Here is a 16,345-nt window from a genome sequence, read left to right as displayed (position 1 = left end):
CTCTGAAACTGTTTTGATTCCTCCACTCTTCAGGAGTCCACTACTGGCACCAACAAACACAACCAGGACTAAACGTGTGGTGATAATACGACAGTTTAATATGCTAATATGAATGTGACTTTACAGGCTGACCAGGTCAGATCAACCCAAAGTGCACATAATGGCTCATCGGATAATGAGACAGCATCTGCTTTTAAGCCTTTTCACATGTTGCTTTTTTATAGCTTTCCTATTTTCATTCTTTCCTTCCACGTTATTTTTCTCATCTCCAAACCTTCATTCATTTGTTCTTTTCAGACAGATTCCAACCTCTTCATTTGTGTGTGTGAACCAGCATGGGGTAAGTGGACTCAATTGATGGAGCACTTAGCAGTTGCCACAACAACAGGTGACCTGTCCTTCACTGCTCTTTTGGTCTCCATGGTAACCAGGAAGTAGCTTAGTTAGAGTTGAGGGAGAAGGAGGATTAGTGAGATGAAATGAGCGCCTTCTCTTTTCCTGTTTCTTCTTATGCTTTGGTCTTTTGTTTAGTTGTGTATCATTCCTCCTGCTTAGTTTGTTTACTGGCAATCACAAGTCACCTCTGTGTGTATTATAGACGTTAGTTATTAAAACAATGTGTTTGTCTGTATTAAACATATAAGCTGTTAAAGGAACAAGATACTAACAACTTGGCTCTAATGTTGAGCTGCAGGAAGCAACGCAGCATGTTCTTCCTAAATTTGTCTGGATGAACATTCAACAAACTGAGCAGAATTATGGTAAAGATGCAGCTTCTCACTAAATGTTCCTTTCAAAAGGAGTTGGACTTTAGGGAGAACTTGAACAAAGCAAAGTAAAGCTCTGTTTTAATCTTTGCAGACTTTCTGTGCTTTCACACTGCGTGTTTCCATTCAGTTTTAACCAATTGTACAAATGTTACTGTGCCTTTGAGTTACTATATTTATCTATATAGTATTTAACTATATATTTATCGCAAGAACCACTTTAAAGTGATTTACACTTGTGTAGTTCCACCTATTTATTCAGTTAGAACAAGTTCTACACCATGTGAAAGGAGGCACCGCTAATAATTTATCATTCACATTTAGTTACTAGCTCGATATTAACAATTATCACGTTTTAGTGTAGATAATGAATATAAATTAAGCTCAGAGCTCTAGATGCTGCTACTCCTCTACCTCCACCTGAGTTTCCAGGAACATGATGCTAGATATGATGTACGTAGTCGACTCATTTAGACAAACATGTTCATCTGCAGCAGGTTTCAGTCAGACGCAACAGACCTGATGGTCACTAATTCATACTAAGTCATTTACTGACTGGGATCTGAACCTATTGTTACTTTTTTGTGGTAGAAGAGCTTTATTACGTCTGAGTCCCTCCTCTCGTATGGTCCAGGGCTATGAAGGGGTGGCAGTTCCAGAGATTCTGGGTCCTGGCTCCACTCTGGGTCTCTGGGGTCAAGGGTCAGAATAAACTCACTCCTAGACTTTTTAGAGTTACATGAGGCAACAATGGATCCCAACAAGTAACTTGAGTTTAGGCAGATGTTCACAAAATGGCAGAGTCCACAACAAACATTCTTGCACCCTCAGCCCAGACCACCTTAATTATCACAGGGGTTGCTGACATCTCTACTGAGCACAGGTGGAGTTCACTGGCCACAACCAGCATTCTGAAGGTAAAGTAGCACATTTAATTGAAATCAAGCACTACATGTACTACATCATGTATTTTGATGTTCATAGAAATAATATTTTAAATCCTATTATTTTCATTTGCCTAAAAGCCACGACCACCACACAGTCGCCTTGTTTCACATTCATAGACAGTTTTATAGTTTCTGTCAATCAAATAATTATTATTATTTTGCAAATCAATAATTACAGATTATTAGCAGCCCACTGCTGCCTTCACTGACCTGTGAACCTGAAGCAGCCTCCGGAATGTTCCTGAATGAAGCCTGTTTCAAGCCCCCCTCAAACTACAGGAGGTCGTTGACCTGTGTGTGTGTGTGTGTGTATATGTGTGTGTGTGTGTGTGTGTGTGTGTGTGTATGATTAACTTAGAATTGTTTCTTGACTCTCTGCCATCCTAGTCTTTCTTGACATCCCTGTTTGTTGCAGTCAAATAACTTTGATTTAACAACCTCTGAAATTAAAACATTCAAAATTATTGCTTTGACTCACCTGCAGCTGGAATCTGTAGCAGAGGAACTCTTTCATCTCCTGAAGTGGTTCCCCTGACTTAATTAGATGGCAGAGCTTCGTAAACCGTGAGAAAGAAACAGAAACACACACACACACACACACACACACACACACACACACACACACACACACACACACACACACACACACACACACACACACACACACACACACACACACACACACACACACACTCCATCTTGCTTAACTATTTAACTATTGTGTCATTTTCTGAGCTGGTCAATAACTTCTTGTGTTTAACATTGTAAACTGACATTTTACATGTATTTATACATATAATACAAGTCTGTCTTTGATAATACTCCTTGATACGTTCAGTCTTTCCTTCTATACTATGTGAAAGCAATCATGTATGCAAAACAATTTCCCTCCGGGTTTAATAAAGTTTTTTGGATCTTGAATCTTGATAACGTTTAACTGCATCTTCTGGCCTTTATGCCTTAACTTTGACAAATGCTTTCAGATGGTACATCGACATCTTAAGGAACCCTTTTGTTCTGCAGAATGACTTCACTACCACCACATCATTCATCCATCCATCCATCCATCCATCCATCCATCCATCCATCCATCCATCCATCCATCCATCCATCCATCCATCCATCCATCCATCCATCACTTTATGTAAGGTTTCTGCAGAAGTGATCCTATGTGATTACTCGTGAATGTGATGTTACAGAAAAAACATTTAGGGAATTTGGTTCGAATGTCCACATTGTAATTGGTCCAACTGTCCGTCCTCTACTTGGAAAAGTTTTATTACAGTCCTTGACTGTTTTGTCTTCATAGGCCACATACCTCTGAGTTGAAGCATAAAGCTATCCATGGCACAGTCAAGCTACTATAGAGAAAAAATGTGGACACAGGACTGAATACATTTGACTTTGGCTTCACCAGAAGTGGATTCAACTGGAGGTTTCTGTCTCCTTCCAAACCAACAAGGACTCAGTGAAGCTACAGGTTTGATAAAGCTGCTATGAGCCATTGTTAGGAAGCAGAAAAGGATGGAATACCTGGATCCAACCACCTACAACCGAACCTCCATCTGTGAGGCAGCGTTCAAACACTAGAGCTGCTTTCTGGGGACGGGCCAGCGCAGGGGGAGGGCGAGGGGGAGGGAGAGGACGGGGGGGGGAGGGGGCTGCACGCTGGGTGGGTGTAGGTGCCTGCTGGAGCCGCTCAAACCCTGGGAACGCGATCAAGACTGCAGCCCAACTTTCTCATCCGTTTTCCCCGTCCCACAGACGTGCTTTGCTCCCACTCGGCGAACTCCTCTTAAAAGCCGCGGGACTTTTCCTCGAAGCGTCCCACTCGGAGCAGATCGCGCGCGCAGGTGGAGAGGATGATGGCGAGCGAACCGGCGCGACGCAGCCGGACGCGAGCGGAGCTTCTGTTCTGGCCGCTGCTGGTGACGTGCTGCCCTTCGGTTTGGGCCCAGGAGCTGCCGAGCAACGGGCTGAACGGGTACAGCCTGCACCCGCCTTACTTCAACCTGGCGGAGGGCACCAAGATCACCGCCACGGCGACCTGCGGGCTGGACGACACCGGCCGAACCGTACGGGACCTGTACTGCAAGCTGGTGGGAGGCCCGGTGTCCGGAGACCCGAGCCAGACTATCCAGGTGGGCCGAAGCGCTGTAGAAACTTTGGTTCCGATCAGCGGTGCTTTAAGTCCACTTTAAACTGCGTGTTTGTGGTGCGTTCAGGTGCCGCTTTGCCGTGGGCTCTAATGTAACGCGTGCTTTGTAGCCGAGTGTAAAGCTTCTCACCAGGTGAACCCTCCGTTGCCTTCACTTTGCTCCAGCGGCTCCGCCAGCTCATTATTTCATGCACTACTTCCCGCGGCAGCCTCAACAGAGCCGTCATTTAACAGGATCACACGTGTTTTAGGGACGGAGCTTGTGGAGGAAAGCAACAGTTAGATTTAGGGATAGGCTCCGTGTGCGATTGATTATTAAGCCTCTAGGTAAAAGATCAAAAGACTTGTTACCGTTTGATGGGTTAACCATTAGTTCGCCTCTGGGTGATGAGGTGGCTTCACCCTCACCTGTTCCACACATTCCTCACAGTGACTGGACCGTGTCAGACCAGACCCACTTTGGTCCCTTTCTGTGGCTCAAGCAGTTCCTCTTCCAGTGTTGTAAAGTCGCTGCGATCAGTAGAAAAATGGGATCCTGTCCATTTTACACATTTGAGCTTCTCTGCTGTTTGGAGTAGGTGAAACCATGTCACTGCTTAATTAGGTCCGGAAATGAAACCACCACACATTGTGTTTGGATTAAGAAGTTTAGGCAATTCACTATGGGATGGATTCCTACGTCCCTTGAACACCACACACTGAAGGACTAAAATCCAACCTTTGTGTGTGAAGGTTAATCCTACAGTTTTTATTTGTCAGCATTAAAAGCAGTTGAAGGACTTGACACTGTGTGTGTGTGTGTGTGTGTGTGAATGTACTTTAATGTCTTTTGTCCCCATCCTGTTGATGAACCATAACTTTTAATCTCACAATATTTTGCCATTCCAGTTTGTGTAGTGATTTTCATACTGGTCAGTACATCCAGCTCTACGTACAGTAGCCAATATTTCATGCTGAAGCACTGGGCTTTAAACACAAGCAATGTAATGCCTCACTCACAGGAAGTAAAAATCAGAGTTTAAACCTGAATATTTGAGGATTCATAAAGAGCAAATATAGAAGATGGGAGAAGAGATGAGGGGTGGATCACATGACGTGTCAGGTGCTGACTGAAGATTATGAACCTAAAAAACAGGGGCGTCTGATCCTGGTTCTTTAGAGTCTCTGTTCTGTTGTTCTCCAACTCTCCCTAGAAACACAGACTCTTAGAAAATGTTGTGCACCTCCAGCTCTACGTAATTCGTGCAGCATTCAGCATCCTGCAGACTGTAATGCTTTCAAGTTGCTATGATTAAATTAATATTTTAATGATTACAATGAAGAGTAAATTCTGAATCAATTTTAGACTTTGATGATTTCAGTAAACACTCAACATTTGGAGTCGAAACATTCTGAAATATGTTCTTTCACCTCATCGATTTCACCCTTTTGAGTCAACAAATGTTAATATAAAAACTACAGCAAAAAGATGAGTAGGAAAACCTAACGTGATTGGGTGCTGAAGAACGGAGGGGGTGTTTAACGGTGAACCCTGACCTCAGACCTGCAGGGATAACATCCTAACCCAGCTTTGGTTCAGGTCCATACTTGCTTAGTTAAAAATGCCAGAGCTCATTTAGGTTCAAACATGTAGACGGCTAAGATGGATTACTGTAGCTTCAAATGAAGAGCAGCTCCAGAGCAAGTGGACCCATCTCTGTTGACCCTCACTGTGCGTTAAATTGATTTCCGTCTCTGTCACATACATATTTCTACGTATTAACTGTCTAACATCCAGTAGAGACTGGGGCCACACTGTTACCTGAGTGGAGTCGCTTTCTTTGGGAACAGAAGAACATGACCCGGATCCCTTCAGGGGGAAAGAAAACCACTGTTTCTAGCGTTGTAGTGACTTTGAAACACATGACATTGATCCTTCAGGTCAAAGGAGACGTTACCTGTGACTGAAATAACTGATGAGGGGGTTTAAGGACAGAGTGTAAAATAAACAGAACCTCACCACAAACCACATCGTACGTCCTGTACTGGGTGTAGTGAGGACGAGAGCAGGCCGTGGGTTAATGTGTGTGCTAATGGGCCACCGTGGAGCAGCACCGGCCGAGGGATGGACATTCACTCTGAGAGCTCCCTCGAGGTGTAATAAAACAGCCAAACGCTGGCGGCGGCTCCTGGAGCCTCCGTCCTGTTGTGTCCCTGAGGTCAGCAGGGTTTGGCCTGAGAACCTCGAGGCTCTGCTGTAACTAGCTGCTGTTTGTGCAGCAGAGACCAATAACTTCACTAACCTCTGAAAGCCTCCTTTTAAAGGTTCTGTCTGTGTGTGACTCCTCAGGGCCAGTACTGTGACGTCTGTAGCCAGGGCGATAGCGACCGCGCCCATCCCATCACCAACGCCATAGATGGTACCGAGCGGTGGTGGCAGAGCCCACCTCTGTCCCGCAGCACTGAGTACAACGAGGTGAACGTCACCCTGGACCTTGGACAGGTAGGACACACTGAGGCGTGCATCGTCTAAATCATATCACAGGACGTTTGTATCCTTGACTCTGGGAGAGCGTTGGGTGTGGAGTCCCCAGGTTATTGGAACTGGGCAACTGAACAAATGATCCGACAGTTAGTCAGACCAGTCATTTGTCCTAGTGTCCGGCAGCGTTTGGTCGCTGAGCCTGTTCGTCACAACTCAATAAGCAGAAGTGAAGGCTGCATGGAGCAAAGGGACCACAGGTCCCATCATGGAGGCGACTGCTGGTTCATGGCACCACCTCAGAAGATGGTTCACACCCAAAACATCTCTCTCTTCAACCTGCAGGAAATAACTACAGGAAATAGTTGCATTTTCGATTCATTCCTATTTACATTAATCAGTTTCCTAATGCAGGATCAATAGTTAAATTACTATAATTATAATTATTATTATTAATTGGTCACCTGTCAGATGGCAGGAGGTTGAGTCCACGTAGGACAACGGTGCTAAGAACCACAGACCATGAAAAATAGAAGAAAGGTCAGTTGGGGGTCCTGGTTTTAAAATAACCCACCTCAGCTTTAATGTTTCAGTAAAATGTTTTTCTTTGAGTTCTGACCTGAAACTAAACATCGTTTTTCTTTAGTGATTGAAATTGTTCTGGTCACAACTAAAGGCACAGAGAAGCTTCTGCAGCTGAACAAATGTCCTCAACACGAAATAATGTGAATCAGAAATGCAGTGTTGCGCTGGTGGATCCCACATGTGTGATCTGCTCCGGCCTCCGACTGCCTGCACTGACAGAGTGGAGCCAAACCAACAGTGTGTAGGTGACTGGAGGAGACAATGGAATGTTTGTTTGGTGGCACCGATGCTCGGGAGGCTGGCGGAGGGGGCGAGTCTGTCGTTTCCAGCCCGAGCTTTTGTTTTGTGTGTGTGAACGAGGGAAAGGAGACACTGGAATGTCTGGACCTGCCTCAACCTGCAGAGAGGAAGACTGGTTAACTCCCCCGGCCGTCTCCCACCCACCTGCTCAGGTCGGCTGGTTGTGTAGCTGAAACATCTGAAGGCAGACCCACCAGGAGCCGACGGCGTCTTAGTCTTCCATTTGATTGTGTTGCCTAAATAAGCAGAGCGCCTCCTGCTCCAAGTCGTCTTATCGTCCGCTGATAGCAGCCAAGCATCCGTTACTATCTCATCTGGCTCTGTTCTTGTCTGCGAGCTCTAGTTGAAATGTATGGAACCGAGACACACGTACTTCTTTTACTTTTCCCGTTTGCTCTTTTTCCTCTGCCACTCCACATCCAGAACCGGATGAAAGTTAGTCTGCAACACAGAGTCAGACACGAGTGATGTCACCCTGTGTTTCATTCCTCAGGTGTGCGGTAGTGGAAGCATGAGCAGGAAAGAGGACGTGTCATTATGTTATTAGAGCACGGTGTAGATTACAGGTGGCAGCAGTGCCTCGGGGTGTGTGTGTGTGTGTGTGTGTGTTTGTGGTAGTGATGTACAATGGAGGAAAAGCTCTGGCGTTGAGGTACAAACTTTTAGATTGATTCTTAATAAAAGGAAGAATTTGTGAACGTTGGCCCAAACTGTCGCTCACAGACCTGGTCGTCCAGTTGCTTCATTTATTAATGTGCTGCTGTTCGTACACACTAAGAAATCAAAGTACAGGACTGTACCCACCACCCCTTATTTTGTATGTATCAGGGTTCACACACGACAGAGAACGAAGTCAAACACTGAGTGGATGCATGAGAGTACGTGACCCAAACTGTGCTGACGTGAAAGTCACCAACACTAAGATTTTTGTTGTGGGTTCCTTTTATTAAATATGTGACATGAAATCCGCTCTTTTCAAAAGCAGCCATTAGAGGAGAAGCTACTGTATGAATGGAGCGTCACAGTGATGCTGGAGTCATGCTGATAGCAGAGGTTTAAGTCAGGAACATAATTGGTACAATTGTTGTTGCTTCTTAAGCGGTTTTTAGATTTTTATGCGAGGTTCGTGTTTGGGAAACTCATCTCATCTTTGGTTTTGTCGAAATTGTCTTCAGTATGTACTATATGTATAATGTTGGTAATGAAGTTTACTGGGTTTAACAAGAATCATCACATGATAAAAAAATCACCACTAAGACCTAAATTCAATCAGTGATTTCTGTAGTTTGCTGAGCAGGAAGCAGCAGGTTGAGTGCGACCCTCAGCAGGATCCTGGTCCACTTTAACTTCTATTTTCCCCTGACTGACTCCACCAGACGTCACATAATTTATTAGTGGCTCGTTATGTTTCTGTATTTAGATCCTTTATTCATCATTCAGTGTTTCCAGTCGCTCTCATTGCTTCATTCCTTCCTCCTCCGTACTCTCGTCCACTGAGGTCAATAGCTCCTTCTTCTTTCTTCTATTTTTGGGAGTGTCATAGAAGCACTGGTGCACATTTTCTCATTAATTTTATGTCTGGGGGTTTTGGATGCTGAAAGAGAGTGAGAATCAATAGTGACCTTAATAGGAGTGATTCAGCATTGAATGGAGACAGAAAAAGGATGTCAATGGTGTTATCTCAGGCAGGAGGGAGTAAAGAAGATGGATGGACAGAGTCAGGGAGGAAAGTGTGGTGCTTCAAAAGGTCTTCCTTCTGTGTCTTTGGTCTGTGTGCACTCACATTTATCCTTAAATTGGCGTGAGGAAATCTGCTTTCCTCCTTCTGCTAAAGACAAGACATAACTTAAATATACTTTGTCAGATATATGAAAGTAGCAAAGTTTGCTTGGGTGAATTATTTAATGTCTGACTAACACAACGAACAGCAAATGTGATCAAAACTCTGATTAAAGTGGCTTCTCCTGGTTTTAGAGGAGCATAGAGGTTCAGCCTGTTCAACAGGAGGGACGTGACTTCAAGAACAAACCATCAGTGATTCTTCTACACAGCACCGTCTGTCAGTTACGCAGCTTTGTATAGCGTTGAGGGTCAGTGCTCGTTTCATCCATTTAGGCTTAGAATTAGACCTTTAGTCCCATTTTGTCATGTGGATCTGATACAGGTCAAAGATCATTACTTCTTAAATAAAAATAATTAAAAAAAGAGTGGAAACTATGGTTGATTACAGGCTAAATCATGTTTTCCTATGTACTGCTTTACTTAATATTTAAATATTCATGATGAAGTCATTCTGATATTGTGCTACATAGTATATACTGTACAGTATGTTACTGGCAGTGCATGAAAAGCAGAAGGCTGAGGCCATGCGTGTGTTTAGGCCTAAGTGTGAAATGTCCAGAATGGAAAGTTCTTAACAAAATAATAACAAATTATTGACAAAATGTCTAAGGACAAAAGAAATACAGAATAATCCCATTGTTTCAGCAGCAACGGTCCTGTCTCTTCCTTTGTAGTAGGCTTTTGAAGAAGCCTTTGCTACATCGAATGCTGACTTTTTGTAAGTCGCTTCTGGTAGACACGGCTCTGGCTCTTGGCTTTTGGCAGGAATACGTTTATTCTTTAATCTGCTGGTTTGGCCTTTAGACTTTGAATGTGTACAAAATGCAATGTGTTTCATGCTTTGCCGGCCCATTTTCAGTAATTCTAAACAATGCCTAGGTGGATTTGACACTGCTGTTAAGTTATAAATAAGAATACTGACTTCATTATTTAAATTTTTATTATGCAAACAGAATGGATGTTATTCTAAAATAAGGTACTTTAAAATAAAATAGAAATAAAATAAAATGAGCAAATACTCCAAATAACCTTTAGCTTTTTAAATAATACTTACTCCTTTATAAATGTTTGTATTGGAGGGTAGATGCTATAATAACATCCAGCACCTCAGAAAGGAGGGAAGTCTTCTTGGTGATGGGGTTCGGACGTGGCGGCTCCCTCCTCCAGGCCTGAACCTCCTTTCAGCGCAGCCCTTTGTTTTGAAGTGTTTGCTCACCCTCAACCTCCTTTTGATGCTTTGGTCCTAATCCCTCCCAGTGACTTACTATGTGCAATGCTTCTCAATGGGCCCTTTATCGCACCATTGTGTGAGAGAGACTCTCTGGGCCATTCAGAAAAAACGAGAACAAACATGCAGAGAACAGTCGGCTGTGATAGGCTTGAAGTGCCTCAGATCACTGACCGAGGGAAAGATGGAGTAACTGGAGTTAATGGTTAGACTGGTTAATAAGTCATAAGCAACGCTCAACTCATATCTGGACAATTCAATAGATACAGGTTTGGCTCATCTTCCTCTGTTCATTAAACCAATCAACCATAAACATATGCAATGTCAGCATCTGGTCAGTAAAATAATGACCAGATGTGGGCTTCAACCCTCAAATCCTGGATCTGTCAGCTTCCGTTCCAGATGAAACCCAGACAGAAAACACTTTGTGGCAGGTTAGTGTTCCCTGAAGGACACCAGTGTCCTGCTCTGCCAAGCCAGACTAAGAATAGACTGATGCTGATGTCTGCCCACTGTCACACAATGACTTCATTTAGTTTTACAGAAGCACTAGGAGTAACTTGCTCTGTACCATGTCCAGTGGCAGTTTGCACTTTTACATGTGGAAGCTACTGAAATGACATTTTCGACATTCAGAATCTACGCTTGACTCATAATTAACAGAATATTGGCGATCACATTAGCATGACGATCAAAAATCAACAGCTTGAAGAATGTCTGATCTAATTTATTTATGGATCAAGACACGTCCATCTGATTTATCTGCATTAAAATTTTCTAATCTGGAAAACTCATTCCAATCTGGAATGACAAATGACGAAATGCTCAGAAATGTGGTAACGGAACAGGGAGCAGCAGTAGAAGCAGCTCAGACACACGGAGGTCACCCTTGTTAATGTCTGTAAATATTGGATTTAGGTGTTTGAGTTGCTCTTAGTGAAACAAAACCACAGGGAAACTTAACCCTTTACACTGTCTTTTTACTGAATTTCCCCACTGTGGAATCAATAAAGTTTATTTTAAGGCAAAACAACGACTTGCAGGTTCGGACTTTGTCACTTTAAGTGCTCATTGAATAAATATTTAAGTGTTGATGTTGGGTGCATGTGTGGCACAGGAATGTGTCGCCCTCCACGCAGACAGCGTGGGACGGGTCGGTGGAGGAGGGCAGTAAACAAAGGGAGTGTTTTGCCAAAGATGAGTAATAAAGCAGTGGAACCAACATGTTTGCGTGTGGTGTGGAGGCTAGTGGAACAAAGCTGAGAGGGCGTCCTCATGTCCTGTGTCTGTAGCTGCGTTCTCAGCCGTTAGCTGAGAGCTGTAGCATCGTTACGTGATGTGACGGGTTGAATGACTAACGATGATGACGCCACGTAGTCCTGCTGTTTAATGGTCTCCTCCACGTTAGGTTCTCACTCCGTCCAGTCGGTGACACACTGTAAACTTCAATGCAGCCAACGCTTGAATGAGGGTCTATGTAGTGGCCCATTTATAAGCTCCAGGGGGCGGGGCTTGTGTCTGGACCTGTAGTTATTGGCTTGGAGTGAACTGTGTGAGCCGTTCACTTCGCCTCATTTTGTTTATCTGAAATGGTTCATTTTGGTGGATCTGTTATTTACATTTAGTTTCAAGATGTTTATGCGTAATATAGATCTATTACATTTCTTCAACTCATGGAGCCAAATACACAAGGTTGCAGTTCTACTGTACAACCTGAAGTGAAGGAATCAGAACCACTTTAAAACAGCAGACAGGCAAACTAAGGAAGCTGAGACCTAGATAAAAGATCAGGAAAGCAGCTGGTGAATTGTTGGTTTTGCTGTCAAGGTTTTTCTTCAACTCCCTCTCTGGCCTTCATTCCACCAGCCTGTGCTCTCTCCCTTATCACCAGCCTTCCTCCTCCTTCCTAATTATTGAGTTTGCTCCAGCTGCCTGTTATAATGAGGATTGGACAGAGTCAAGGTCACAGGAGGAAGCCTCCCTTCCTGCCCCGCGTGCTCCGCTCCTTTCCATCAACATTTTCCCAGACGAATCCTGTGATAGATTCGAGCTGGAAAGCGACACGTGGGCTTTGTGTGAGTGCGGGGTGGGTCTGGGATCAGTGCTAAAGGAGAGAAGAGGAGCTATGATAGTAACAGCCAAAGACATGATGGGGGTAATTCGTTGTGGAATGTCTTAATCCAGTGTTTTCACCTGCTTCCTCAGCCTGTAGAGTCACTGTCATGTTATTCTGTTGGAATAATAACCACAATTCAAACGTTAAAACCAAGTCTCTGCAACAAGAATCAAATTTGCTGTTAGTTTAGACATAAAAGCCGCTGTATTTTAAAGAATGCTTCACAAATACTGGACTACAACCACACACAGTCCAGAGCATGAGCTGTTATACACGTGCTGTAATTCCTGTGCATTTGTGCTGATAAGTGTCGTCTGGGTAGAGACACTGTCTCCACAAGAGGAATCTCCTTATCGCTCGCTTGTCCTTGGCACCTGTGCTTTTTCTTCTTATTTCTTCTTCTGATGCAGCTGTCACCTTCTCTGTTCATCACAAACTCTAATAGTCCAAAAGCAGCTGAGAAATGGAAGGAACACAATTTACACTTTGGTGAAACCTGTTCTTTTTGTCATTTATGCAACATTAGCAAGAAGGAAGGTCAGAAGCCAGGACTCTGCTTCCAGACGAGCTCAGCTGGAGGCCTGAACTCCAGCAAAGAGCAGCAGCTAAACTGTTTATAAAAGGTGACTGAAAGATGGAAACCACAGCGACCGAGCAGGTGAACAGCCTCCTGTTCAGTCTTAGAAACAGTGCGGATAGAAACACGTTCTGACAGGACTCTGTTCCGTTTGTGCGGATAGAAACGCGTTCTGACAGGACTCGGTTCTGTGTGTGCGGATGAAACACAACCTGACAGGCCCTGGTTCCATGTGTGCGGATAGAACCATGTTCTGACAGGACTCGGTTCCGTGTGTGTGGATGACACACAATCTGACAGGACTTTGTTCCGTTTGTGCGTATCGAAACGCGTTCTGACAGGACTCGGTTCTGTGTGTGCGGATGGAATACGTTCTGACAGGACTTGGTTCCGTGTGTGCAGATAGAAACGCGTTTTGACAGGACTTGGTTCCGTGTGTGCAGATAGAAACGCGTTTTTACAGGACTTGGTTCCGTGTGTGCAGATAGAAACGCGTTTTGACAGGACTTGGTTCCGTGTGTGCAGATAGAAACGCGTTTTTACAGGACTTGGTTCCGTGTGTGCAGATAGAAACGCGTTTTGACAGGACTCGGTTCCGTGTTTGTGGATGGAAACGTGTTCTGACAGGACTCGGTTCCGTGTGTAGATAGAAGCCCAGCAGAGGTTGGCAGCTTTGTTTGTTGTGTTGAGCCGAAAGACGTCTGTCATTCGCACGTTCTAGACAGAATCTCTCCCAGTTCTGCTCCTTGTGACTGACACTGGGAAGCGTTTAACCACTCGGAGCTCAGTGATGAAGGCTGCTTCTTTGTGACAGACGCTGTGAACAACAAACCTGTCAAAGCTTAAGTGAATCCCAGAAGCACTAGTTCTGTTCTGCGTCTTTGTCTTGTGGGCTTCATCATGGATAGACTGACTTACTTACTGACTTCATTCATCCCACAGTGGGGAAATTCAATTACTGGAGCAGCCATAGCAGAACAGCAGAGTGAAGAAAGATGTGCAAAATGGAACATAAGATCTATTTACATACAGTAATTACAGTTCAGGCATGTACTTTAGTACCGTACTTAAATTATTAAATTGAATAAAGATATGTAGCATATATGAACAGAACTCCAGCTGACATTGTGTGGAGTTTATAGTGCAAATTAAGTCTGTCAGACTGTTTCATTGAGTCAGACTGTTGCATTGAGTCAGACTGTTGCATTGCACAGTCTAACAGCAGGTGGGATGAAGGATCTGCGGTAGCGCTTCTTCCTCCACTGGGGGTGGATCAGTCTATCAGTCATCTCCATCCACTGTGTAACTTCCTCCTCTCACATTGAGCTATTTTTCTATTGCAAGTAGCGAGTCTTCACAGTGTCATATTTCTGTATTAACTACCAGGTACTCAATGTGGTACCATTTCTGAAAGCAGACTGAACTGAGTGGAGGTAAGTTGTTCTGACTGGAACCAGTGGCTCCGGGTCAGCAGGAGTGTGTGTTTCCACATGTCACAGTAATGAAGATCCTCCGACTGAGGGAAGGAAAAAGACGCACTGCAATTGATTTGGAATGTGAGGAATGACCTTTACACACACACACACACACACACACACACACACACACACACACACACACACACACACACACACACCAGCAGCAGGAGCATTTCTAGAGGGGTGCACTTGTCAAGGAGTAAATCATCTTCTCACTTGTTTCCCCCTGAGGACTGTGTAGGAGTGTGAATGTAGCAGCTGCTCCCTTTACCACTGCACCATAAACCCCTTTACACTGTCCAGTGCTAGTCTAGTCCCAGACCAGTCCACTCGGTCAGTCCCAGTTTGACTGTAGTCTCAGACCAGTCTCAGTCCAGCCTTGATGGTGTGTATCTTTCCTACCCCACTACCAGAACCTGGTGTCGCTCAGAATCACCACCAGCCTCCATCATGTGTCTTGTTAAAGTTTATGTAGCGACAAAGGCATTTTCAAGAGGGTCTCATCTTCTTAAACTGGAAGATGAAAGTTTGAAACTGAAGTTCAAACTTTATTGAGGCAAAGGTTCTCAAGGGTTGTCCATACTGACAGACACAGCTGCAGCTCTAGACTGCTTCAGTCTTCCTCCTTCCTCATTTAATCAGTAATGCACCGTCCCCATCTAGTATTACCACTACTGTACTAGGATTTAACTAGCTAATACCAGTATTAGAAGCTCAGCACCTTAACACAAGTGTTTAAACTCTGTTAATACATCTACATCTAAATATTGGTAGTGGACACTGTGCCTCTGTCCCCCAACTCCCCTCTGGTCCTTTTACTCCTTATTTCCATGGTTACCTGATGCACCTGGAATGTGGTGCCACCAAGGAATGTGTACCATTATTAAACCAGCCAGAGGCAGAGCGAACACACACACACACACACACACACACACACACACACACACACACACACAAACAGGCGGCCTCCATATTTTCTGCTTCAGGCACATACAGTATGCATTGAAGCAAAGGCAGGATATTACCACTGATCTCCTAAATCAGGTTGCAGCAGCTGTCATCTGGGTGAGTGGAGGAACCCCTCCTGGAGGTCGCCCCATCACATGCCAATTTTTTATTAGTTCTCCTCGTATTTGGGCTGTGGGATGAAAACCTGAAAACCCACATGATCAGATTCACATCTACTTTTGGCTTCAGGTCTTCTGGTGGGTCCATTGTGATATCTGCCAAGGCGATCTAAAGCTGTGTGGAATAAGCAGGTCAAATCTTAAAACTGCTAATTCTCTCACACACTGCGGCGTCAGACTAATCTGGATGTAACGCTTGTCAGACTGCCTGCTCTGGTCCCATGAGAGTGGTTTGTTATCAGCGCAGACTTTGTATAATGAAAGAGCAGTTGAAGCTCATTATTGTCAAGAATCGAGTCTGTGATAAGAACATGCAGTGTAACATTAGTAGAATGCAGTCGATTGGACTGGATGTCTGAGTTTCCACAGATTCCACAGGTTCAGGTCAATGCAGGCAATATTGGGTTTTTTGGAGGCAGTTCCATCCTTTCCATCTTTCCATTTCACTGTTCTTCATTCTCTTCTGTCTTTAGCTTTTACGTTTGTGTTTCTGTCCAGTGCTTCTCTGCCTGTCTGGTCCGTTTGCCCTCTCTTCCTTTTATTTCTCGTCTTTGACTTTGACAGGCCTTTGCAGACCTCAATAAACTGCCTTTGACCTTATTAAAACTGTCACTAACGCTATTAATATCTACTTGCGTCCTTTCTGAGAGTATTGGATGAGGCTTGATAATTCTAACCCTTCACGTTTTCAGGTGAGGATTTGCTGCCCTTCTGGTTTGTCTGTCACTCCTTTCGTTTCCAGTTCAGTGTTCCCAGCAG

At 44.2% G+C, this 16,345-nt stretch overlaps 1 protein-coding gene across 2 annotated transcripts in view; it reads left to right on the top strand.

The window, feature by feature from the left end:
* The first annotated feature begins 3,379 nt into the window (after positions 1-3,379).
* lama5 (laminin, alpha 5) overlaps positions 3,380-16,345 on the top strand; it is a 47,060-nt gene continuing 34,094 nt past the window's right edge. For both annotated transcript variants that reach the window (XM_029155618.3, XM_029155617.3), the window contains exons 1-2: positions 3,380-3,855; positions 6,202-6,354. In XM_029155618.3, coding sequence (XP_029011451.1) covers positions 3,577-3,855; positions 6,202-6,354 — 432 coding nt within the window. In that variant the 5' untranslated portion in view covers positions 3,380-3,576. The remainder of the gene's footprint in view (positions 3,856-6,201; positions 6,355-16,345) is intronic.

Source organism: Betta splendens, chromosome 7 (genome assembly GCF_900634795.4).
Source record: "Betta splendens chromosome 7, fBetSpl5.4, whole genome shotgun sequence".
NCBI classification, from domain to species: domain Eukaryota; kingdom Metazoa; phylum Chordata; class Actinopteri; order Anabantiformes; family Osphronemidae; genus Betta; species Betta splendens.
This window is presented reverse-complemented; position numbering and strand designations above follow the sequence as displayed.